The 26,108-nt window shown below is 38.0% G+C and overlaps 1 protein-coding gene across 2 annotated transcripts in view; it reads left to right on the forward strand.

Moving 5' to 3' along the window:
• The window catches only part of LOC115213003, a 55,360-nt gene extending 30,465 nt beyond the window's left edge, over window positions 1–24,895 (forward strand). The window contains exons 1-3 of one of the 2 annotated variants that reach the window (XM_036504169.1): window positions 4,343–4,810; window positions 22,058–22,204; window positions 24,471–24,895. In XM_036504169.1, coding sequence (XP_036360062.1) covers window positions 4,591–4,810; window positions 22,058–22,204; window positions 24,471–24,622 — 519 coding nt within the window. In that variant the 5' untranslated portion in view covers window positions 4,343–4,590 and the 3' untranslated portion in view covers window positions 24,623–24,895. Of the gene's footprint in view, window positions 1–4,342; window positions 4,811–22,057; window positions 22,205–24,470 lie in introns of those variants that run through there. The other variant, XM_029781899.2, reaches the window with a different exon arrangement.
• Window positions 24,896–26,108: the final 1,213 nt, after the last annotated feature.

Here is a 26,108-nt window from a genome sequence, read left to right on the forward strand (position 1 = left end):
TAAGAGTATCTAAGGCAGCAAAAAGAACTAATAATGCCGATGTTGACAAAGCCTTTACCCATCAATGGTTAGTGTCTTCTGTCTTAAAATCAGAAACAGAAGGGTTTGTCATAACAGCTCAAGATCAATGCCTGCCTGCAAGGAGATACCAGGCCAACATATTAAAGAACGGCAGTATCCCAACATGTCGTGTATGTAAACAATAAAATGAAACCATTAGTCATGTTGTCTCCATGTACAGGTTTCAGCTGCCTGAAAAATTGTGATGACTGGATGTTAAAACTTGTCTTAAAGCACGAAAACAAGAAGCATCATACTCAGTAATAAAAAAGACAAAGAATATCTAATATCAAATGCCACATGATCAATATTGAAACTAAGTCACGACCGGTATGGCTAAAGTGTTGATCGTTTCGATCCTGTTTTATTTTTTGCATTCAGCTCTGTCTTAAGTATTGCTCTTACCCTGCGATAACATTCTCTTCTGATCTTTTTCCTCATCACTGAATGTTTGATTCTATCACCTTCAAATACCCCTAGGTATTTGTAGCTCTCCGCTGGGTCTAACTCTTCTCTGATATTCTGTTGGTCAAAATTAATGTTGGATGTTTCTGTCTTTTTTCCTTTGATAAAGGTAGCTTTTGCACATTTATCGAGGCCAAATTTCATTCTGATGTCATCATTGAACTGTTTAACAATTGCCTTGTAGTTGTTGGTCATTTTTTGCAAAGAGCTTTAAATTATCCATGTAAAAGAGGTGATTTATATTTTTATCAAACTTTTATAGCCATATAATACATCATTGAGCAATTTCGAGAGAGGTATTAAGGTTAGACAAAAGATGAGTAGTGATAGAGAGTCACCCTGGAAAATGCCACATGAAATTCTTACATCTCCAGCATTGAGAGATTCATTGTCACTGTTCAAAGTCAGTGTGGTTCTCTATGATCACACACCTACACACGAGAAGTTTCGCAGAGTAAAGGCTATTTTATACATTTCCAGACATTTCTTAATCCAGCTATGTGATAGACTATCAAAAGCGTTTTTTTATAGTCTACCCAGGGTATCGACAAGTTTTTGTGTCGTTTGCGACAATCTTCCAAGATCATCTTGTTGATGAGTAACTGATCTTTACAACCATAGTACCAACGTTTACATCCTTTTTGATCATTAGGGAATACGCCACTTTCTATTAAAAAACTACAGGTATATTTATTCCAAGACGATATTAGTATTTTATACATTGTTGTTAAGCAGATTATGGGTCTATAATTTTTGTTTCTTCATTTTTTGGAAGTAGGAATGTAAGACCATTATCAAGCCAAGAAGGAATCATACTAGGTTGTTGGAAAACATTGTTGTAAAGTTTTGTTAGCAGTTCATGACTATATAGGAAGGCATTCAACCAAAAGCTAGGAATTTTATCCTTTCCTGGAGACTTCCATTTGCATGACTTCTTAATACCTTAATACCCTCCCACTTTTGCTCTTCTAAGGAGTCTAAGTCAGTAGATATTCTGTCAAACCAATATATAATGGTTTCTGACTTTTATGTTTTTAAATCTATATACTACTAAAACTCTGTGATTGCTTGCGTGTGTTCTTGCTTGCGTGCGTGCTTGTCTGTAATTCAATACAGCCAAACTGGTGCATAAAGGTACCATTGAAATGTGAATACAAATGGAATAAAACAAGTTTCGCGTAACTCGGACCACGGGCTCCCGAGGTTGCGCACCCCAGTGAGGAACCAGACTGGGTACGAAAAATCAGCTACTGGTTCAAATCAGCTACTGGTTCAAATCAGCTACTGGTTCAAATCAGCTACTGGTTCAAATCAGCTACTGGTTCACAGGAACTGGAAGTACCCCACAACCGGAATATTCCAACAGATAGCCATCCACTCTCGTCATCAAATAACTAAAAGAAAGATAATTAAAAGCGGTCTAGGGGAGAAATAAAGAAGTTCTTAAGGCCTTCTATCATGCCATGTATTTCCCCACAAATAAATCTAATACTGAACAAATCTACTTAACTGGAGCACCGCCTTATTGGATTTAGTTGAGTAAATCGGCTTCAGTGCCTATTTTAAGCCTGCTATTTATTCTATCAATTCTTTTATCGAACTGCTAAGTTACAGAGACATAAACAAACCGACACCGGCTGTCAAGAAGTGGATACACACACACACACACACACACACACACACACACACACACACACATATATATATATATATATATACATACATAGGCGGCGCAGCCGTGTCTGTGTGGTAAGAAGTTTGCTTCTTACCACATGGTTCTGGGTTCAGTCCCACTGGGTGGTACCTTGAGCAAGTGTCTTCTGCTATAGCCTCAGGCCAACCAAAATCTGGTGAGTGGATTTGGTAGACAGAAACTGAAAGAAGCCAGTCGTATATATATATATATATATATATATATATATATATATATATACACACACAAATATATATTCTTTTTTTCTTTTACTTGTTTCAGTCATTTGACTGCGGCTATGCTGGAGCACCGCCTTTAGTCGAACAAATCGACCGCAGGACTTATTCTTTGTAAGCGTAGTACTTATTCTATCGGTCACTTTTGTCGAGCCGCTAAGTTACGAGGATGTAAACACACCAACTTCGGTTGTCAAACGATTTGGGCGGGACAAACACAGAAACACAAACACATAAATACATACATACATACGTACATACATATATATACATACATATATATATATATATATATATACGACGGGCTTCCACGCAGTTTTCGTCTACCAAACTCACTCACAATGTATTGGTCGGTTTGGGACTATAGTAGAGGACGTTTGCCCAAGATGCTGCACAATGGAACTGACCCAAAAGCAAGTGGTAAAGAGACATCTTAACCATGCCTGCACTTGTATGGTTGCTTGACCCACTAGAAATGGTAGCCGTATCTCTCTCAAAAGACTGTGCAGAGAGAAGGATACATGAATCTATGATAATGTAATTCGTGATACGTTATGGCATAGATGCATTTGTTCATGTTTTCTCAATCAGGGTTAACTTGGGACTAAAATAGAAAAAAATAAAGAAAAAAATATCTTTATTATTAAGAACAATGCATTGCGTATTTATACCGACCGACTCGAAAAAGTATCTGTTTCTTTATTGCCCACAAGGGGCTAAACATAGAGGGGACAAACAAGGACAGACAAAGGGATTAAGTCGATTACATCGACCCCAGTGCGTAACTGGTACTTAATTTATCGACCCCGAAAGGATGAAAGGCAAAGTCGACCTCGGCGGAATTTGAACTCAGAACGCAACGACAGACGCAATACCGCAAAGCATTTCGCCCGGTGTGCTAACGATTCTGCCAGCTCGCCGCCTTCGACTCGAAAAAGTATCTGTCTTATGAGTTGTCCTTGTATGCTTTTATATTTAATATCGCAAACTTACACACCAATTAAAAAAACAAAAAAACACAGAAGTGAAAAGAAAACAAAAAAAAAAAAGTTACGTACCTCACCACACCCTGTCAAGGATTTCAGAAAATCTTATTTTCAGGATTTTAAGAATCTGTTTCTATTCCCAATTAAAGAGAGAAGGGGTGAAGAAGAAGAAGAGAGGGGGAGAGGGAGAGAAAGATAATGGGAGAGAGAGAGAGAGAGAAGGGGAAGAAAGGTAGGGAGAGAGAAAGAGACTGAGAAAGAGAAAGAAAGAAATTGAGAGAGAGAAAGAAAGAGAGAGAGAGAGAGAGAGAGAGAGACAGAAATCTAATTTTAGTCACCTGCCTATCGTCAACCTGTAATACTTTAATATGAGGGTAAAGCGGGGGAGGGGGAGGGAGTAACAAAATTGAGTAATTCACTCAGGTGCTTTGTTTTTTCACCTTAATTGTGTACTCACACATTGATTGATTATAGGTTCACACTTCTTTTGAGGTTGGATACAGAAATGATAGACTTTCAAGAGTCTTATTGACCCTATCATTACTACTGCTTCTACTACTACTATTACTACTACTATTACTTTCAATAACAGTCATCACCATAACACCACCACGTCCATAACTTTTACTCCCACTCTCAACCTCTCCCTTTCCCTCTCCCTTTCCCTCTCCCCCCTCTCTCTCTCTTTCTCTACGAAGGAAAAAATGACAAGGACCGATCGCAAATTAACGTTCTGCTCACTATGCACTTTAAAACCCTCGGTGTATTGATAAAGAAATTAAATGAGTGGCGGTTACATAGGTGGCTAGATGTGGCTCTTTTGTTAGAAACAACGAATAAACAAGTAAAATATAAAAATCAAATCAAATCAAATAAAATAAACCAGAACTGTTAATGAGTCAAACATTAGTGCAACTGTCCAAAATAGAAGTTACTCGTAGTCGAAGGTACAAATTAAGAGTGTCATAGGTCGGAGCTCGGCTAAGTGCGGACAAATACGAAAGTCAACTACGTGATGGTGTGTGATCAGAAGCAAAGGCTTACCTCATTTGCTTAAGTCCGTTGTACTGTTCACATCGCGGAGAGAAAATAGAAATAAACTACGACAACAGCATTAAGAACAGTAACAACTGCCATTTCTCAAGACAAGATGCCGATGAATTTTGCCAGCTCCGCTTCCAAATGGATGAAAATTGCACTTGCTTCGCATTTCTTCGGAACACTCATGTTTCTTGTTGGGTTTTCAACTTATGCATGGCTCCAAGAAACATTGAAAGGAAACACTATAAGCGTGGGACTTTGGAAAACTAGGTCCTGCGACAGAAACGGAGGATGCATCACATTTGATTCAGTTTCAAGCCATTCTCAAGGTAAATAATAATAATAATATAATAATAATAATAATAATAATAATAATAATAATAATAATAATAATAAAAATAACGTCACAATTTTGCAGGGGAAGGTTAAAATTGATCGGATTAACACTAATATATTATTGAAACTTATTTCATTGACCAAGGGAGATGATTTTTGTTGTTGTTATTATTATTATTGAGGTGGCACGTTTGCAGAAAGTTTTGTGCGCTGGATAAAAACGTTTAGTAGCATTTCGTCCGGACCTTTTACGTTATGAGTTGAAATTCCGTCGAGGTTAACTTTGCTTTTCATCCTTTCAGGGTCGATGAAATAACCACCATGTTAGAAAGGATTGTTGTTATTATTAATGGCGAATTGGCAGAATCGTCTGCGCGTCGGACAAAATGTTTAGCAGTAGTTCGTTTAGGTCTTTACATTCCGAGTTCAAATTCCGCCAAGGTTAACTTTGCCTTTCATCCTTCCAGGGTCGATAAAATAAGCACCAGTTGGGCACTGGAATCAATGTAACCGACTAACCCCCTACCCCCAGCCAAAAAAATTTAAGGCTTCGTACCTATAATAGAAAGGGTTATTATTATTGTTGTTGTTGTTGCTGTTGTTGTTTTCGTTATTAATTCGTTCCTATATCAAACCTTTCCATTATTTTTCAAGTCATCCAAACAAGAAGTTTGGGAATCTAGGAAAACATTTTTCCAAAGCCGAAAATAGTGTTGGCACAATTCGCATTTATTTTCTAACAGGAATTTTGACGAGAATTCTGGTGTTGTGAAGGTACAAACTTATTTGAAATGCAAAATCAACATTGGGTGTGGGTGGGGGACAGAGAGGGCTGTAAGCGATTGCTTTTTGTGCTACTCAAACAATTGAGCAATTTATCGCAATGAGAACAATAATGGTTTGAAATTTTGTCACAAGGTTAGCAATTTTAAAAGAAGCGGTGGGTCAGTTGCTTTGACCCACAAACTTGAATAGGTTTATCAATTCCGGCAGAATGAAATGGGAAGTCGACTGGTGCGAGATTCAAATTTATGTCAGTAATACTGCGATACATTTCACTTGGTGGAGGCGCGTGGCTTAGTTTTTAGGGTGACAGCATCATGATCTTAAGATTGTGGTTTCGATTCCTGGACCGGGCGATGCGTTGTGTTCTTGAGCAAAACACTTCATTTCACGTTGTTCCAGTCCAGTCAGCTGGCAAAAAAATGAGTAACGCTGCGATGGACTGGCGTCCCGTCCAGCTGGGGAATACATGCGCCATAGGAACCGGGCCCATGAGCCTGGCTAGGCTTTAAAAGGGTGCAAGAAGAAAAGAAGACATTTCATTTGACGTTGCCGCTTTATGGACTCTGCCAGTCATCGTATCATCACAGGCTGTACTGGGTCGATTAAATCGATCTCAAAGAGGTTTCGGTTATATCATTGAATAAAGTTAATCCGATTCTGCCAGAATTTGAACTTCATGGTAGAATAAAAGCAATTAGACAACGCTACATCTTAGTGTATTCTGACATTGCAAGGTGCATGTTACATTTTGCTCTTTAGACACAATGTACAATGTTATTCAAGATTCTTGAGAAATACATTCTGTGCCTGAGCACCAACCGACGTGTGATTTGTTATTTTCGTAAGAATTCTGAGAGGCACAGCTGTGTTGTTAACCAGTTCGCCACGCAATCATGTGGTTCCAGGTTCGATCCTATTGCGTGGCACCTTGGGCCAGGGTCTTCAACCACAGTTTTCAGTAGTCCAATAATAAACTTGTCACTGAAATTTGATAGAACCGAAACGCGAATCAGTTTTCTACACGTTATCATAGTTACATATGTTGTCGGAAATATATTAATGAACACGACTCCAATGTTTTTGTGTCTTTCTTTTTAAGATTGCCGGAAGTTATTTGAGGGATATTCGGTTACGATTTTCAGCGTCTCGATCGACGGCATAGCTACTGACTCGTATAGTATTATTATTTACAGCTGTATCACATAATTGTTTGCAAATGCTACATAAATTCTTTATATAGACACTCCCACTCAAACCTCAGACATTTTGTCAATCCAAGAAACTACTCCCTCTTGATTGAAAACATTAATCCGAATCTAGAACTCGGTCACCACTATTCATCATAATCGAGACAATATCATGGAAAAATATCTGAGTCGATTGCTCTAATCGTTAACATTACTCTGTTAGATTCTTTCAAATGTGAGTTTAAAGGAGAACAATGGATAATGAAGAAATTTCTAGTTTAGAGGAGAGCAAAGGAAAGTGAAGAGATTTACAGCTTTTTGGATCGCAATATTAGTAAGGTCATAAGGCGGCGAGCTGGCAAAACCGTTAGCACGCCGGGGAAAATGCCTAGCGGCTTTTCGTCCGTCTTTACGTTCTGAGTTCAAATTCCGCCGAAATCGACTTTGCCTTTCATCCTTTCGGAGTTGATAAATTAAGTACCAGTTGCGTACTGGGATCGATCTAATCGACTGGCCCCCTCCCCCCAAATTTCGGGCCTTGTGCCTAGAGTGGAAAAGAATATTATTATTAAGCGACGACCTGGCAGAATCTTAGCGCGCTGGACAAAATGCTTAGCAGTTTTTCGCTCGTCTTTACGTTCTGAGTTCAAATTCCGCCAAGGTCGACTTTGCCTTTCATCCTTTCAGAGTTGATAAAATAAATTCCAGTTGAGCACTGGGGTCGATATAATCGACTTGTCTCCTCTCCCATAACTGCCGACCTTGTGCCACAATTTGAAACCAATATTAAAAATCAATTTAAATGTAGATGAAATGGTTTAAACCGATGATTGAATCCTTTGCTTACATTAGAGATTAATATTAACTTTAGAAGTAAATGATTTCAACCTGCCAAGTCCCTAAATTTTTTATACGATGAACTACATAAATGTGAATTATATCGTTGATCTCTTCTTTTGTCATTATCAAACTTTGTTTAACTTACAATTGTAAATATATTCCTGGCAAGTTTCGATTCTTAGCTAAAGTTTCGATTCTTAGATAGGTTCTTAGCTAATACATATGAAAAAAGCATGAACATTTGTTATTTCCCACTTCGAGAGATACGAGGTCATTCTTCCGAGTAAAAATAAACCATAGTGGGATCACTATAGTAACGTTCTAATTGAATTGAGTAATTTGGTTAGATAAAACATCGTGAGCCCAGCCTCTATTAGAAATATCTCCTCAGTCTTTGGCAGTATTTCGGTTTAGTATTTACTGTAACTCAAAGAAATACTAATAAATTTCACATTTGTAGAGTACCTGTCTGCGGCTAAGTGGAGTGGAACAGCTAAAGTTATGTATTTTTCACGTGTCACGAACACAGGACCAGTGTCGGGGTGCGAACCCTCGACCTGCAGGTTTCCTTTTTACCAATTACGTCACTTTTGACTTCTGACATTATTAATTGCCCAGTTGGTTATGTTTCGATTTGACTCGCGGAAACGTCAAACTAAACAGCTGATCCATCAGAATTTACTAGTGTTTAGTAAATTCCGTAAAAAATTTTATTTTTATTTATTTTTGTGAATGGAAATAGACATTTTCTTTGAAGTCAGCATAAAGTGAAAAAGAGAGGAAATGGACGTGGACTTGTGTATGTGTTGATGGTGGGGGAGGAGCGAGACAGAAAATGTGTTGTGTGTGTGAGAGAGAGAGAGAGAGAGAGAGAGAGAGAGAGAATGTGTGTGTTGCTGTGTGTGTGTGTGTGTGAGAGAGAGAGAGAGGAGGGAGAGAGTGATAGCGTGTATATATAGATATATATATACACGTACATACATACATACATACAACCATGTGGTTGATAAGCAAGCTTCATACCACACAGCCACTCCTGCGCCTCTCTCTCTCTCTCTCTCTGTCTATGTGATTGACAGAGAGAGAGAGAGAGAGAGAGAGTGATAGCTTGAATTTTACTTATTTATTTACTTCTCTCTCTCTCTCTCTCTCTCTCCCTCAATCAATCACTCACACATTCACTAAGAAAAGATGTGAGAAAAAAAAAAAAATAAATGTACGCTGTCACTCTCCATCTCTCTCTCTCTCTTACACTCAGACACAACACACACTTTCTGACTCGCACCCCCCCCCATCAACACATACACAGGTCCATGTCTATTTCCTCTCTCTCTCTCACTTTATGTTCGACTTCAAAGAAAATATCAATTTCCACCTACAAAAATAAATAATTAAAAACTTTTTACGGAATTTACCGAACGCCATAAGGTAAAAGCAGAGCTGCGCGCACAGGTATTCGAGTCAAAACGAAAGATTGCCTTATAGTGTTTCGCATCGATCCGTGGTACAACTTTCGACAATTTAGTAAATTGTATAGTGGCTCGTGAGTCAGTAGCAAAAATATTCTTACAATTTAATAGTAAGGACAATCAACTGTTGTGTAACAATTTGGTTAGATAATTACAGCTAATGCAACCACTCTAGTGTAGTGATGCGTTACAGTTATATAGCTTTTTATCTATTATTGTGTAACGGGGAAAGTAGTAGAAATTATTTAAGCGATAATAAGCAGGATTAGAAGATTTACAGTGTCTAATTCGGGGCTTCAGTGTTCTAAGATGAAGTTTCGTTGGTGCTGCTGTATTCTTTCATCCTCACGATGATCTATAAATTTATACTCTTTATAGTCATGAGAGAAGAGTTTTGGTAATATTTGATCAACTCCTTAAGTCCTTTTTATTGTCTAAATTAAAATTCAGCAAGATCCAAGACTGGGCGAAGGTAGGGGTTGATGAATAACACTTCAATATAGAGAATTACCTCTGGTCAAATCGTGAAGCTGCTTGATAACAAAAGAGTTCGGTCCGTTTTCTTATATTTAACAAATTCAAGGTCTGATTTTCATGTTTTCTACTCAAATATTAGCGAGCCAGATGAAATGTTTTCAATCTGCATCCTCAATATATTTTATAAATAATTAGTCCACCTTTAAATTCAAAGTCTCGATGTTTTAGTGGAAGCTGACTACATTAGCGATGTAACACAAAAGCCCATATTTACTCTATCGTGCTCGACAAACTTCGTTAACAATGTTTGATTTTGCCAAGCTGCAAAGGCCTTTTCCTTGAAAGGGAAAGCTGCATAACCAAGTAACTTTATTCCACATTTTTAATTACTAGTATTGTTACTTAACTAATTAATGTCATATATTTGAAAGGTTAGCACAATCAAACAATATTTGAGGAACCACACTTTTTTTATTTTTAAATATGGCACGACGCCTCACATTTAAGAGTAAAATTGCTTTAATCATACCCTACTAGTCACGTATTTCCTTTAAACAATCCACAAAAATAAAAGGGATTTAAACATAGAACGTAAAGAATTGCAAGTAAATGTCAAAAGACACTATAAAGATATTCATTCCTTTCTTCCATATTATCTTTCTTTACACTTTTAATATTATGAAAGTATCGAAGAGGGCAAGCTGGCAGAATCGCTAGTAATGCCGGGCAAAATGCTGAGCGGCACTTCGTCCACTTTACATTCAGAGTTAAAATTCCGCCGAGGTCGACTTTGCCTTTCATCCTTTCGGGGTCGGTAAAATACGTACCAATTGAGTACTGGGGTCGATGCAATCGACTATTCCCCTCCCTGAAAATTTCAGGCTTTGTGCCTATTGTACAAAGGATTATTATGAAAGTATCGAAGGTGGTGTGCTGGCAGAATCGTTAGCAACGCCGGGCAAAATGCTGAGCGGTATTTCGTCCGGCTCTACGTTCTGAGTTCAAATTCCGCCGAGGTCGACTTCGCTTTTCATCTTACCGAGGTCGATAAAATAAGTATCAGTTACGCACTGGGGTCGATGTAATCAACTAAACCCACCCACCTCCGCCCAAATTGCTGGCCTTGTGCCAAAATTTGAAACCGATATTTTGAAGTATCGAGAAGTTTGTGAACTGCCGGAATCATCAGTGTGTTGGGCAAAATGCTTTATGCCCTAACTTCAAATCAATTGACCCGTCGGAGTTAGCTTTGCTTTTCATCCTTTCGAAGTCGGTACAATAAGAACCAGTTGAGCACTGAGGTCGATGTAATCGACTGGCCCCATACCCCAAAATTTCAAGCCTTTTGCCTATAGTAGAAAGGAATATTACAAAGTATCGAAACTGGTTCACTGCCATTTACACAAATTAGTCTCTAAAATTCGTAAGCAACGCTTTCTTACTTAGTCATAGAGTCAGTTGTTCAAATTCAAAGGAAAAACCAGCAGTAAGTTGATACAATTGCAACATGTTTTGTCAAACCCAGAGATGCAAAAAAGCTAATTTGATCTAATCGAGATTTGAGCCCATAGTACTGAAATGAAATAATGTGTTTAATCAGGGGAGCGCTTCTATCACAGCCACCTTTGCTGCTCAAACTTCGTTCGTTAATAACAGTACTTATTTCCACCTACAATGTGCTGTTTTTTAGTGAAAAATGAAGGGGAACGCTGGTGTAAAAAAGAGAAAGAAAGAAAGAAAGAAAGAAAGAAAGAAAGAAAGAAAGAAAGAAAGAAAGGAAGGAAGAAAGAAAGGAAGAAAGAAAGGAAAACAGACAGAGAGAAAAAGAAATGAAAACGAAAGATAGAAAGTGGGATAATAATACAGCTTACTGGTGTTAGACATATTATTACCACAGAAAACATTTTACCAAGTGCACTATGGGATGTCTACAGCCGAAATAGTTTCATGATTCTAGTGATGCTTCGTTATTTTTTTTCTTTAGAGAAACCAATTAAATATCCAGATATTATAGGAGTCAATTTGCTAGCGTAGCTTAATTAGTTAGTTGTGAATTCCCAACTCTAGTTTCACTCACTGGAAAATTATGGCCGCATTGCACTCCACACGTTCATACATTCTATGTATATTAACTATTAAATGAGGTCAGAGGTATTCAAGTACCCGTATATATCTAAGTTGCGCTTATCGCTATAAAGTAGTCGAGGAAGTTTCCTAATAAACCTCGTAAGGATTTTGGCTACGAGTTCCAACTACTCCATAGTATTTACGTCATTAATTCTCTACTTCTTAAACAGGCGCACAAACAGTACATACATACACATATAACGGTATTTTTTCACAGCGTTTTTTCAGATGGCCAGATAACCGAAGAGATGGTGTTGTGGATTTCCACTTCGGCATCTGAAACTCAGAGTTTTATCTTGACTATTGAGTAATTGTAACATATTATTTTATAGATACACATATAATATATATATATTAGTATATAGTATATATAAACACACACGCACATATACACACGCACGCACGAACACACACATACACACACACAAACATAAATATATAACAGGTACATTCGAGGGTTCCAGCTGATTCGATCAAGGGAACAGCCTGTTCGTGAGGTTAACGTGTGCAAGTGGCTGAGTACTCCACAGACACACAGACACACACACGTATATATATATATATATATATTATATATATATATGTGTGTGTGTGTGTGTGTGTGTGTGTGGTGTGTGTGTGTGTGTGTGTGTGTGTGTGTGTGTGTATATAAACATGTATATGTAAACGTACATATATACATATATATGTTTGTGTATGTGTGTGTATATATATGCATATATATGTAAGTGTATAATTATATATATCTTATATTTATATGCATACACATGCATATACGCGCGCATACACACACACAAACACACACCCACACACTCATACACACACATATGAGCGCAGGCGTGGCTGTGTACTAAGAAGTTTGCTTCCCAACCACATAGTTCCGGGTCCAGTTGCACTACGTGACACCTTAAGCAAGTGTCTTCTACTATATCATCGGACCAGCCAAAGCCTTGTGAGCAGATTTGGTAGACGGAAACTGAAAGAGCCCGTCCTATATATATACGTATATATCTGCGTGTGTGTCTTTGTGTCTGTGCTTGTCCCGATCTCCGCTTGACAACCGGTATTGGCGTGTTTACGTGCCCGTGACTTAGCAATTCAGCCTAAGAAATCGATAGACTAAGTGCTGGGCTTAAGAAATAAGTCCTGGGGTTGATTTCTTCGACTAAAAGACCCTTCAAGATGGTGCTCCAGTATGGCTGCAGTCAAATGAGTGAAACAAATAAAAGAATACACACACACATACACACACTCATGTGAGTTTGATTTGGAGTGTTTACCATGTGGAAAGGATCGATGGGCCACGCTTTCGTGGTCCGTATTCGTACTGAAAATCGAGATCGAGCGAGCTTTTGCCCTTATTTGCAGTTATAACATGATGTAGGGGTAGCCTTTATGTGATTGTGGTAACTATATGGTACTTAGGGGTGTTTCTTTAGTTTCTTCTGTTCTTTGTTGGATACAAATGCTTGGCAGTTTTCTGTTTTATGGTTTAGTTTTCTTATTCCCTTGTAACTGAACTTCATTGCTTTGATGTGTGTTGTTTTTGAAGATATCTTTAGTTGTTATCAGTATGACTAGTTCAGTTGTGTAATTTGACTACAATTTTATTTCTGTACTGCAGTATCTATGCGTGTGATAAAGAGGTGTTGTTGAATTCTGACAACTGTAGTTCTGTTTCTTGATGCCAACAGTTCCACTGAGCATTAAAAAAAATTTTTGAAAGCATTTGTATTATATTCATTGCTGTATGATGCATCTTTTGTTTAATTGATGGATTGCCAGTAAAGATTTCAGGGGGCTGTTTGCCATGTGGTTGCGATAGCTAAGTGTGAGTGGCAGAAAGAAATATCTGGAAAAGAAATAATCAGAGAGCCGGGGGATGTATTTGAATATAACAGCGAATTTAGTTGTGTCTTATTGCGTCTCCTCTTGTGTTACCTGTACTTTTGATGAACAAATGATGGTCTACATGTTACATGGTGTATATTGGCTAGTTTCTCGTTATTCTATATTATGATTGAAGAGGGCGGCGAGCTGGCAGAAACGTTAGCACGCCGGGCGAAATGCGTAGCCGTATTTCGTCTGCCGTTACGTTCTGAGTTCAAATCCCGCCGAGGTCGACTTTGCCTTTCATCCTTTCGGGGTCGATAAATTAAGTACCAGTTACGCACTGGGGTCGATGTAATCGACTTAATCCCATTGTTGGTCCCCTCTGTGTTTAACCATTTGTGGATAGTAAAGAAATATATATTATGATTGATGTACTTAAGGTTTTTATGTTGATTCTTGTTAGTATAGCGAGGCGAGGTCATTGTTGGAGCTGGATTATCAGAAGATAATGACAGCAGTATATAATTTTCTGTGTTACATTTTGTTGTGCTACAAGACATGTATGTGAAATTTATAAATATTAAAGCAGTACTTCACGTACAAACAATACATGTAAAATGTTGTTTTATACCCAGGTAAGTTCTGGCTGACAAAAGGCCTTCTAGACGTAACCACAACGTTTTGTTTGGCAGTTCCTCAGATTTCACAATTCGATAAATTCTAGTTATTCTTTTTTTAAGATATGATGTATGTAATAAGAAAAATTTAGCTGTTATTTCTGGCAGGTCAAACGACTACATAGAGATCATCTCATTGTTTGGTATGTGTGTATGTTTTGTGCTGGGATATTTCTGCTCCCTGTACCCTACTGTTTGCCTTTCTGTGGCGACAGTTTATAGTTCAAGTCATGATAATGCTGTCGGTCTTAGGAAAACGAATTCATGACTGAATTATCCAGTATGTCCTTCTGTTATTGAGTGGTAGTGTGATGTATGAGGGATGTTTGGCTGTTAATTCTAGCGAGTCATGCGACTGTGCCGTTGGTATCTTAGCATTGTCGAAAATTTCTAAAACCATTTGCGATTACATAACTCGCCAGTGATACTAACAGGATCTATTACAATTCTTAAAAATACCAAAAAAAAAAAAAGATAATTTTTGATTTAGTGTTGTCGTTACTGCTGGTTATACTTTGTCTTATTTCACAGATTTATGACTTAGTGAAAGCTGACGGGTGGGGGCGCAATGGCCCAGTGGTTAGGGCAGCGGACTTGCGGTCGGAGGATCGCGGTTTCGATTCCCAGACCGAAAAGCTCCACGAGGCTCCGGCAGGGGGTGGCGGCGACCCTTGTTGTACTCTTTCGCCACAACTTTCTCTCACTCTCTCTTCCTGTTTCTTGAGTAACGCTGTGATAGACTGGCGTTCCGTCCAGCTGGGGGGAACACATACGCCACAGAAACCGGGAAACCGGACCCATGAGCCTGGCTAGGCTTGAAAAGGGCGACGTTAATCGTTAAAGCTGAGGGAAGGAAGCACTTAACTGAAATGTTTAACCGTTTTCATTATTGCTGCCCACAGATCAATAAAATATGATATACACCTGTCAGATACTGAAATCGATTTAATCGACTACCCTTCTAAAAGAAAGTGCTGTGTCCTTGTACCTATTTAGAAATAAGCATTCTAAAATTTAACAGTTTGTGGTGGTCTTAATATAAAAGTTAGCTGGGTATTTTTTTAAATAATCTTTAGGAATATTCTGATTTTACTTTGAGCACCCCGGGTGGCGATAAAGTTCTTTCTCTATCCGGAGTTTTAGGTGTATTCTGTTTAGAAGAGTAGGACAGCTTTGCTAGTGACCTCACATTACTCTTTAGTTGCTATAGCTTAAGTAAGTAGTAATTTGCTCAAAGCAAAACAGATGGGAAACTTTAAAAGAGAAGGCTAGCAGATAACTCGACCCAATAAATTGGTGTTATTTTCAAGCATGTAATTTGTACGTACGGTGTGAGTACGCGGAGGCGCGCGTGTGTACGTGCGTGCTATGTGTCAGGTAATTGCGTGTGTATGTATATATGAATATGTGAAAAGCGTCAGGTGTGTATGAGTACGCGTGTTTGTATGTATATCTGTACATTTTTTCATGAAGAAGAAAAAGAAAACATTTTAGCAGAGTTACAAATAGTTAAGATATATTCTAACCCCTCGCTTTTATTCTTTCTTCCCCTCTCTCGCATTCGCTTTTTCTTCTTCTTTTTCTGAAAACAAAAAAAAAAAAAAAATCGTATGTACTTTAAAATGTATTTTCAAACTACTTAATATATTAATGCTATGAATGATTGAGAGATGGTAAGCTGTTTTCTTGATTATCCCACTTAAGAAAATTGGATGCCAAAAGAATCAAAGAACTCGATTACTTTTCCAGAAGAAATTTGAGTTAGACAAATACGTTCTGGTTCAAAATTTGATGTGTTAACACACAAATTGTCACGGACTGTTCTAGAATAATCAGTCGCATGTAGATTTATTTGTTGATCTTGATAGCTAAACCGTTATTCCGTTTAGAAAGTTCCTAAAACGAATGGCCATTCTTTGATTTGTTCCCCCCAGATATTCTTTAAGTATTATTTTTGTCTTTCTGAAGTAGGCTGTGACGATTTTCTTGAACTGTTTGTGATGAGTTTAATGTGCAATATAATTCTGGACAACCTCTTACACAGAGGTCGAAAGAAAAATCACGGTACATATCCATTTAAAATGCTGAGTCTGGTGCGAGTGCAAATAGTGGAATGGTTATTCGATATATTCTCTTGACTCTAAATAGAAGTTCAGCTCACTCATGCAAATTAAGGAAACATTGAATGATCATACAGTGCTCCTGTTGCTTACTATACAATAATATGTATTTACTACATGGTACCTATTTGCAGGCGCATTGGACAGGAAAAATGCAATGTATTGGACAAGAGAATTGCACACATTGTGCAGATGATAGGACGTGAACTCGTAGATAATTGAGTCAGTGGTGAAACGGTAGAATAGGTAGAATAGGAAGATGGACTGTGTGGGCAAATAACAGAGCACAAACTTCACAAACAGGGAAGGACGTGAACTCGTAGATAATTGAGTCAGTGGTGAAACGGTAGAATAGGAAGAATAGGAAGATGGACTGTGTTGGCAAATAACAGAGCACAAACTTCACAAACAGGGATAAAATATATTAGTTTCTTTATTGCCTACAAGGGGCTAAACACAGAGAGGACAAACAAGTACAGACAAACGGATTAAGTCGATTACATCGACCCCAGTGCCTAACTGGTACTTAATTTATCGACCCCGAAAGGATGAAAGGCAAAGTCGACCTCGGCGGAATTTGAACTCAGAACGTAACGGCAGACGAAATACGGCTACGCATTTCGCCCGGCGTGCTAACGATTCTGCCAGCTCGCCGCCTTCTGGGATAAAATATATTTCTGTAGAAACGAAGTCTCAAATTTCAGGAAGATCACATCGGTGGAGAAAGAGAGAGAGAGAGAGGGGGGACAGAGAGAGGGAGGGAGAGAGAGAGAGAGAGAGAGGGAGGGAGAGAGAGATGTTTTGCTGACGGAGATGGACAAATAACTTGGGAGTAGTAGTAAGATTATGAAGAAAGTTCTGTGAAAAATGAGGAGAGGTGTGACAAGGGGAGATTACTGCTAGTAGGAGAGTAACAGTTGAGTGGTAAATTCTTTTCCATTCTAGGCACAAGGCCCGAAAGTTTTGGGGAGGGGACCAGTTGATTAGATCGACCCCAGTACGCAACTGGTACTTAATTTATCGACCCCCGAAAGGATGGAAGGTAAAGTCGACCTCAACGGAATTTGAACTTAGAACGTAAAGACAGACAAAATACCGCTAAACATTTCGCCCGGCGCGCTAACGTAAGATGAGTAATAAATTGACAAATTTACTATTGGTATTTAACCCCTTAGCAATTAGACCGGTTATATCAGGTACAAATAATTTACTTGTTTTGTGATCAAAGTGGTCAGATCTGGCCTCTCATACCTGCCCAAAAATGTCATTCTAAAAATAAACAATCACATCAGTGAAATCTATAGCAGAAAATAATATCATATAATATGGAATCCTTAATAGAGAATGATTTTTTTTTTTTACTTTTAATACAAAAAAAATTCTTGACTTTTAAGACATAAAAAGAAAACTGGGATCTTTTCGGTTTGAACGGCAGTTTTTAACATAATTTCTAGGTGACTAAAAAATATTAAACTTCGTATACTGGTAGAATGTGTTTATAAAACATCTTTTTCTCTTGGCTTTATTGAGAAAATTCTATAGTTTGTAAGATATTTGTTGTTTTTTTTTCTTCAATTTCTGCAATTTCAACCAATCACTGACGTCTATTGAGGTAAAAAAAATTATGTGCCGTATGAATATGTCCTTCGTTTAAGAAACAGATTGGGTTAATTTGCATTTGTGAAGAAAAAAAGACACCCTTCCCCCCACCCCTAACCCTAAAACAGATTGAAATGCAATAGATCGATACTAGGGTCATAATTATGGGTGACAATTTCATATGACACCGCTAGAAAAAACTGCCGGTCAAACCGAAAAGATCCGAAAACTGTTCAATAAAACGTGACTAAATTTTAATCATCTGTTTGTTCTAATGTTGTTATTGCTTTGTTACTTCCTTGTCGTAAAGCATGTTCAACTATTTGTTGAAGAGTTATGTTAACACGATGAATATTGAGCAACCAGAAAATGATCTTTTACCATGTTCTATCTATAACAACGAACATTTTTTTTTTTTTTAAATATGCACTTCATACAATTGATAAATGCAATTTATGTACGAAACAAAATAATTGTTACAGAACAAGAGCTGAAAAAGCTGAAAAGTTTCTCATACTCTTTACTCTTTTACTCTTTTACTTGTTTCAGTCATTTGACTGCGGCCATGCCGGAGCACCGCCTTTAGTCGATCAAATCGACCCCGGGACTTATTCTTTGTAAGCCCAGTACTTATTCTATCGGTCTCTTTTGCTGAACCGCTAAGTGACGGGGACGTAAACACACCAGCATCGGTTGTCAAGCAATGCTAGGGAGACAAACACAGACACACAAACACACACACACACACACACTTATATATATATATACATATATACGACAGGCTTCTTTCAGTTTCCGTCTACCAAATCCACTCACAAGGCATTGGTCGGCCCGAGGCTATAGCAGAAGACACTTGCCCAAGATGCCACGCAGTGGGACTGAACCCGCAACCATGTGGTTGGTTAGCAAGCTACTTACCACACAGCCACTCCTGCGCCTATCAGAGTATAATTATTAGGGCAGGTACAATTTCCAAGCGAAGATGAAAATCATTTTATCAAACGAGAGGCTGAAAACACACAACTTTGAGCTACTGTAAAAGATATCCCTGTGAAAAGCTGAATCTCGGAGTTTTCTTATAAGCTTTTTCTAGAAGATTCTTGAATATTCTAAAGTAACTTTAGGTGCGAAAATTAAACTTTTCCATTAGACCAGTGCACCTGGATGACGTTTCGGATGTTGTACTATATTATGGAGTGAAAAAGTTAAAAGTAAAAATCACCTCTCCAAAAACTCAGACGCCAGCGAAAGACTTATAACATCCGGAGAAAGAAATGGGATCTAAAAAAAAGAATAGATGAAAGCTGCTTCGGCATTTGAGAAACAAGAATTAGAAAAGCTCTGGAAAGACCTCAAAGCGAGATATAGTACACTCAGCAAAGCGAGACATAGTACACTCAGCAAAGCGAGACATAGTACACTCAGCAAAGTGAGACATTGTACACTCAGCAAAGTGAGACAGTACACTCAGCAAAGCGAGACATAGTACACTCAGCAAAGCGAGACATAGTACACTCAGCAAAGTGAGACATTGTACACTCAGCAAAGTGAGACGGTACACTCAGCAAAGCGAGACATTGTACACTCAGCAAAGCGAGACATAGTACACTCAGTAAAGCGAGACATAGTACACTCAGCAAAGCGAGACATTGTACACTCAGCAAAGCAGAGACAGCAAGGAAGGAAAAAGATATGAGATTCTTTCTTCAGGATCTTCCAATTCGCCAGGAAACTATTCCAGTAGCCAAAGTTTGGGACACTCACACCAGAAAAAGAAGCTCTTGAGCAACATCATAGGGAAACATTCAGACTCCCAGAATGAGACATCACTTGCAATCTAATGTCTGCCAGGATAATTGTTCGATGACAGACCACCAACACTGGGGGAAGTAAGGAAAGGGGATAAGAAAACCAGGGTCAAACGGAATACCCTGCCTGCTGTACAAGTAATGTTCCAGTGTTCTTGAGTGGCTCCACAAACTGATAAGGTCAGCATAGAAGAATATGAAGATCAGCGATCAATGGATGAGAGCCGAAGGAGTATACATCAGCTAACTAAAACCAATATTACTCCTGAACGTTGAAGGAAAAATCTTCTGTTATGACGGCAAGTCTAACGAAATATCTCACAGAGAATAAGTACTTGATGTGTCAGTTCAGAAGGGAGGCATCCCTGGAGTGTCGGGTTGTGTGGAACATACCTTAATTACTTGCGAGGCAATTCAAAGATCTAGAACAGAAAAAAAGGAGGCATTGGTGTGGTCTGGTACGATCTGGCGAATACCTACGGTTCGGTCCCTCACAAGATGATTCACCTACGAGTTCTTGAGACATATCATTTTCCAAAGAACATCCGAGAAGTGTTGAAGAAGTATTCTTCGTGGTTTCTTTATGCGATTCTCGACCAAAGAGTAGACAACCGTCCGAATGTATGTGGAAGTAGGCATAGAAATGAGCTGTGAAATTTTCCCTTTACTGTTTGTGTTGGCAATGGCAGTCATCCTGAAGGCAGCTGTGGGATAGTCAGCTTCAATAGAACTTGGCGAGGGATTTCAGATGCCATCTCTAAAAGTCTTCATGGCCGACACTACAGTCCTTTCCACAAAGGAAGATGAAACACGCAGAATACTGAAACAGTCGGACGAGGTAGTTGCGTCATCAACATTGAGGAACAAACCAAAGAATTACCGGAACCTCTCTCTCTCTCTGTGGAAACAGAAATTAGAAGAAACAGTCGTATTCACATTAGCCAGCCAGAATAACCCAACAGTAGCAGAGGAATCAGTCAAAAGCCTTGAACAATGGTACGACGACACCTTGAAAGATACAAAAATACGAAACTAAACCAAGCAAATGATAGGAAAAAGCTTGTAGGTCAAAGACAAGTGTTGCCGCTCTAGCAAATACAAAGTTTGGTGTTTTCAGTTCATGTTTTTCTCAAAGCTTCTCTGGCTTCTGCTAATTTACAATATCATTACTAGCACAGTGGGGGATGTCGAGATCAAAATAAACAAGTACACCAAAAGTGGCTTGATGTCCCACCAAATCTTACTGATGTTGTACTCTACTGTAGCTATGTTAAGCTGAAGCTATCTCTCAAGTCCATCATTTAGGAATACAAAGCCGAGAAATCAAGGCTCTTAAACGTGCTTGAAGACTCGAAAGATAAGGTCGTGAGGCCAATCGAGCCCAAGCTGAAAACAGGAAGGAAATGGAGAGTCCAGAAGGCAGTGGATGCAACAGAGGAAAGCCGTACGATTAGAGAAATAATGGGACACACCCAGGCCAGTAGGCAGGGACTTGGCATACCAACAACTGGAATGGTGGTTAGAGACCAGGGGAAAGATGAGGTGAGATATGATTTTACAGGAGGTGAAAAAGGAATAGGATGCCATAAGAATCCGGGAGGCAGCACAGTAGAGCAAACTGGGCCAGTAGACGTTGTAGGAAGGTTCATTCCAGAAGTGTTTCAGTAGTAACGACTTTTGACACATGGCACCTCTTAGAATAAGTTTTCTTCGTAGATCATTTTATTATCTCCTGCCTTCAAACATGAACCTAGTGAAGTGGGGCAAATCAAATTATCCTGAGTGGCCTACTCTGCCGGAGTATGCAGACAATGGGTCATGTTCCGAGCTCCTGCAGAGTAGCATTAGCCTAAGGAAGATACACGTGGAGACACAATCAAGTACTTAAGGAGATTGTACAAGCAGAATGCAGCAAATAATTGTCAGGAGTCTTCTGCTGTTCAGCTCTCTTGAGAGTTTCTTACCACTACTGTACTATACCACACAAACACAAACACACACACACACACACACACACACACACACACACACACACACACACACACACGCACTCACACACTCACACACACATACACACACACACACACTCGTCAACAATTTTGTCTTTAGAACTTATGCATTCAGGTTCAAGTCACGAGGAAAGCTATCTGCCACAGATTCTTCAAACATCACCAGAAAAAAAAAAAAAAGAATTCAAAGTTCGTAAAAGTTTTATCCTGTCTTATAGCTGCTCTCATATGTTATCTTATCATATTTATTTTAATTTACCGAAAACACTTTTTATTTATTTATTTATTTTTGTTTCTTTGTTTTTCAGACTGGTTCAAGGCTTGTCAGGCTCTGGAAACTCTAGGACTAATTGCGCTGTTACTTGCGTTCATCATTCTGTTTTTGTACATGTTTGTGGAAACCTGCCGAGGACGTAATGCACTCCTGGCTATCATGATTTGTACATTTGCTGGAGGTAAGATAATAACTTGACTAATTCTGTTATTTACCAACCATTTATCCACTTCATAGATAGACCGAATATGTTGAATCTATTTTTAGTATGATTACAATATTATTTTTGAAGGGGCTCCAATATTAAGATTCGTCATACTGTCTTCTATCGGTTATAAACTGCGAGATAATTTTTTGTGAGGGAATTACAAAATATTGCTATGCATAACAGCTCGTGAATTGATTTGCTTTCCATTGGATCTTCTCATTTGCCCACAGGATCACAAACTTATGAGACCAATATACAGATTACCAATTCTTGTTATCAAATGAAGAAACTTCCTCGTTGCTAGTTGGTCAACCATCATACTAAAGATATTGTAGCAAATAACATATATATACTTATCAACTGACGATATTAACCGTTTTTCTAAAATCAGATTATTCTTTAATTCCTAATTATTTGGACGAAAAAGCTTGTTTCAAATACAATTGTATCTCAGCTTACAATGAATTATAGGATTGATGGCGCCCTAAACGCTTGATAAACTTTGGAACATTTCTCCCAGTATAGTTGCCGTATCGGTTTCTTGATTTGCTATTGAAATATAAATTATTCATTGACAGAAATATATATAAAATGTCAATCATTTATACTTTTGATAAATTAACTTTTCTCCCTATACTGCACATTAGGTGATATCAATATCAATTAAAACGTTTCAAAATGTTATTCAAAGCTAAATATCGATGTTACCAAGCCAGTTTAGCTTCCGATTACGAGGTGGTATCAAAAAATACCTGGACTAATTATGTTTTATAAAAAAAATAACTTATTTACCTAAGTTTTAGCATCATCTGCTTCGAAATAGTCACCTTGTGCAGCAATTCACCGGTCCTAGCGTTCCTGCCATTTTTGAAATCCGGCCTGGAAGTCGTTTTCCGTAAGCGTATCAATAAACTTCTGCGATTCGCTTTGGATCTTGACAACGGTGTTAAACTGTGACCTTTGACCTGAATTTTCATCTTGGGAAAGAGATGGAAGTCTTCAGGTACTAAATCTGGCGAATAAGGCGGGTGTTGAAGCAGTACCATGTTGTTTTTGGCGAGAAACTCACGAGTGAGGAGAGTACGGTGACAGAGAGCATTGTCGTCTTGAAGAATCCAATTGTTCGCAATCCACAGATCCAGTTGCATTCGCCGAATGTCCTTCCTCAAACGATTCAAAGCATCGCAGTAGAAATCTCGATTGACAGTTTGGCCCTGGGGGTCGAATTCTCGATGCACGATACCACATCTCCGGGAGTGACGCACGAGGCAGGACTTCTAGATCGCTCATCATCTTCCAGGGACGTTCTTCTGCTTTTGAAGCGCCCGTACCACTCGGAACATGGCGTACAACTCATTACCTCGTCGCCGTAAGCTTGCCGAAGCATGCTCAATATCTCTGTAGCAGACTTTCCAAGTTTAACACAAAATTTCATGTTGGTTCTTTGTTTCAACTTCCTGTCCATGACAAAATTGCAGACTACAGCATACATGTGATCACAAAACACAAATTTCACGACTAGTGAAGTAAACACAACAATTCCATGAGACACTGCTAGCTCTCATTGCGCACGCAACCGTGTGTTGCTGTCTGTTGGCGTGCTGCAGAACTAGCCTGGGAAATTTTTTATACCACCTAGTGTAAAACACATGGTTTGATATCATTTATTCACGGCTGTAGTAAGCTTTTAAGTAAGAGGTTGACATATATCCAATGAATTTACTAGCGTGAATTCTGCGAAGAAAAAATCTCATTGCTAGTATGAAATGAGGCTCCTCAGCCAAGTTGGGTTTCTGCTATGGTCTAAATTTTTAGTAAAAAATTAGATAGACATATGTAAACAAGCACTGTTTAGTTTCAACGCGAAACAATAATGGGTTGCTCAATGTTCTCTAAAAAAAAACTCCTTAACGTACACTAGCGTATTATAACGAATCTATAAATAGACACCGTCAAAGACTTCTGATGAAAGTTTTAGCAACAAGACAAAATATTTAACCAACGCAACTTAAACATGTTGCCTCTTCTACTGAACCTAGAAAACGGTAAATACCTTTCTCATTTACAAAACAAGAATTTAATTGAAATCATCATTATCGGCAGTAGCAAAAATTATAGACATTATGTAGAGAGTTCCTCCCCTCCTTCTTTCTCTCTCTCTCTCTCTCTCTCTCTCTCTGTACATATAAGTATATTTGTATATGTTTGTGTATTTATGTAATGTTCTTTCTAATTTCAGTTGCATTTATTATCATCGGTGTAATCATATTTAATACGAAGAAAGCCGGTAGCTTGTACGAAATCGGTTGGTCCATGGGATTAGCCATAGCGGGAGCAGTCTTCGCTTTTATCGCTGGAGTGATGGTTGTCCTGGGCTATCTTGGCAAGTAAGCCCTGCGATCTCATTTGGAGGGATGTTGCAGATCACTGAAACGCCATTTAATTCCGACTTCACATCTGAACGTTGACAGTAACATGTGAGCTATAAAAAAAACAAAAAAAAAAACAAAAACAAAAAAAATAACAAAACAAAGCAAAAAAACAAAAAGGTTTCATTTTCTCGCTGCTAGTTTCCCTTCTCACTCTCTTTTCTTCTTTCAATCTTCGTGCTAATAACAAAATAATGATTTCTTGTTTGCACTGAGACAGCAGATCGAGAAGAAAGAAAAACCGGCTCATTATTCAGTGGTTTAAATAATTTCTTTCTGTTTTTTTTTTATATATTTACTTTATTTTTTTGTTGACTTTTTTAATTTGTAACTTCATTGTGTTTTGAAAAAGTTATATTCTCGTATAATATATATATATATATATATATATATATATATATATTATATATATATATATATATATATATATATATACATGTATATATACTTTATTAATTATTATATTTTCTTTAATTTTGTTATCTTGGTTTCTAAATAAAAGCAGCGACCTCCATTGAACCGTTCACCGACATTTATACCAAATGTCTTAGTTTTGTCTTTTTCTCTCTCTTCTTTATCATTGTCATAATCATCTTGATCATCATCATTTTCATTATTAATATTATTATTACCATTATCATTATTATTATTATTATATCGTCATTATTGTGAGTGGGGGCGGGGTGATTGTGCAGTTATTAATTACTTTCGGTGACCCAAGATAATAAAATATTTACTAACAATTTTACATTTTAGTTTAGTTATAACCGAAGAATTTGAAATCAGGGTGGTTAAATTTATTTTATTTCGGTGAAACTAACGTGGTTCCTTAATTTGATTAAACTCCAGTTTATCTAAGTAAAATCGGGGTGGTTAAATTCAGTTCATCTCAGTTAGATCGGGGTGGTTATATTCAGTTTATCTCAATGAAATCAGGGTGGCTAAAAGCAATTTATCTTAGTGAAATCAGGGTGATTAAATTCAATATACATCAGTGGAAACGGCGCTGTTAAATTCCATATACCTCGGTGAAGTCGAAATGGTTAAACCCTGTTTATTGTAATGAAATCCAAGAGTTAATTGTCCAAATCACAAATACTAATTCAACTAATGTACATGTGGGTAAGAAATTGTCGTCATCTCCGGTTTCTATCGCAGTTTTACTTTCATATTCTAAAAAAATTTACACTTTGTGACGACCTATCAGTTGACCACCAGTGCATAAGTAATAAATAAATGATACCTGGTTTCATAAAAAAAAACAAAAAAACTTTCGATTAATTAGTGAAGATGCAAACATGGGTGTGTGGTTTAAAGGTTCATTTCGAAACCACGTGTTTCTGCATTCGATCTCATTGTGCAGCATCTTTGGTAAGAGTTTATTATTATTATTATTGTTATTGTTGTTGTTGTTGTTGTTGTTCCTTCGTTACATAGTGTAAGTAAAA

This window comes from Octopus sinensis, linkage group LG6 (genome assembly GCF_006345805.1).
Source record: "Octopus sinensis linkage group LG6, ASM634580v1, whole genome shotgun sequence".
NCBI lineage: Eukaryota > Metazoa > Mollusca > Cephalopoda > Octopoda > Octopodidae > Octopus > Octopus sinensis.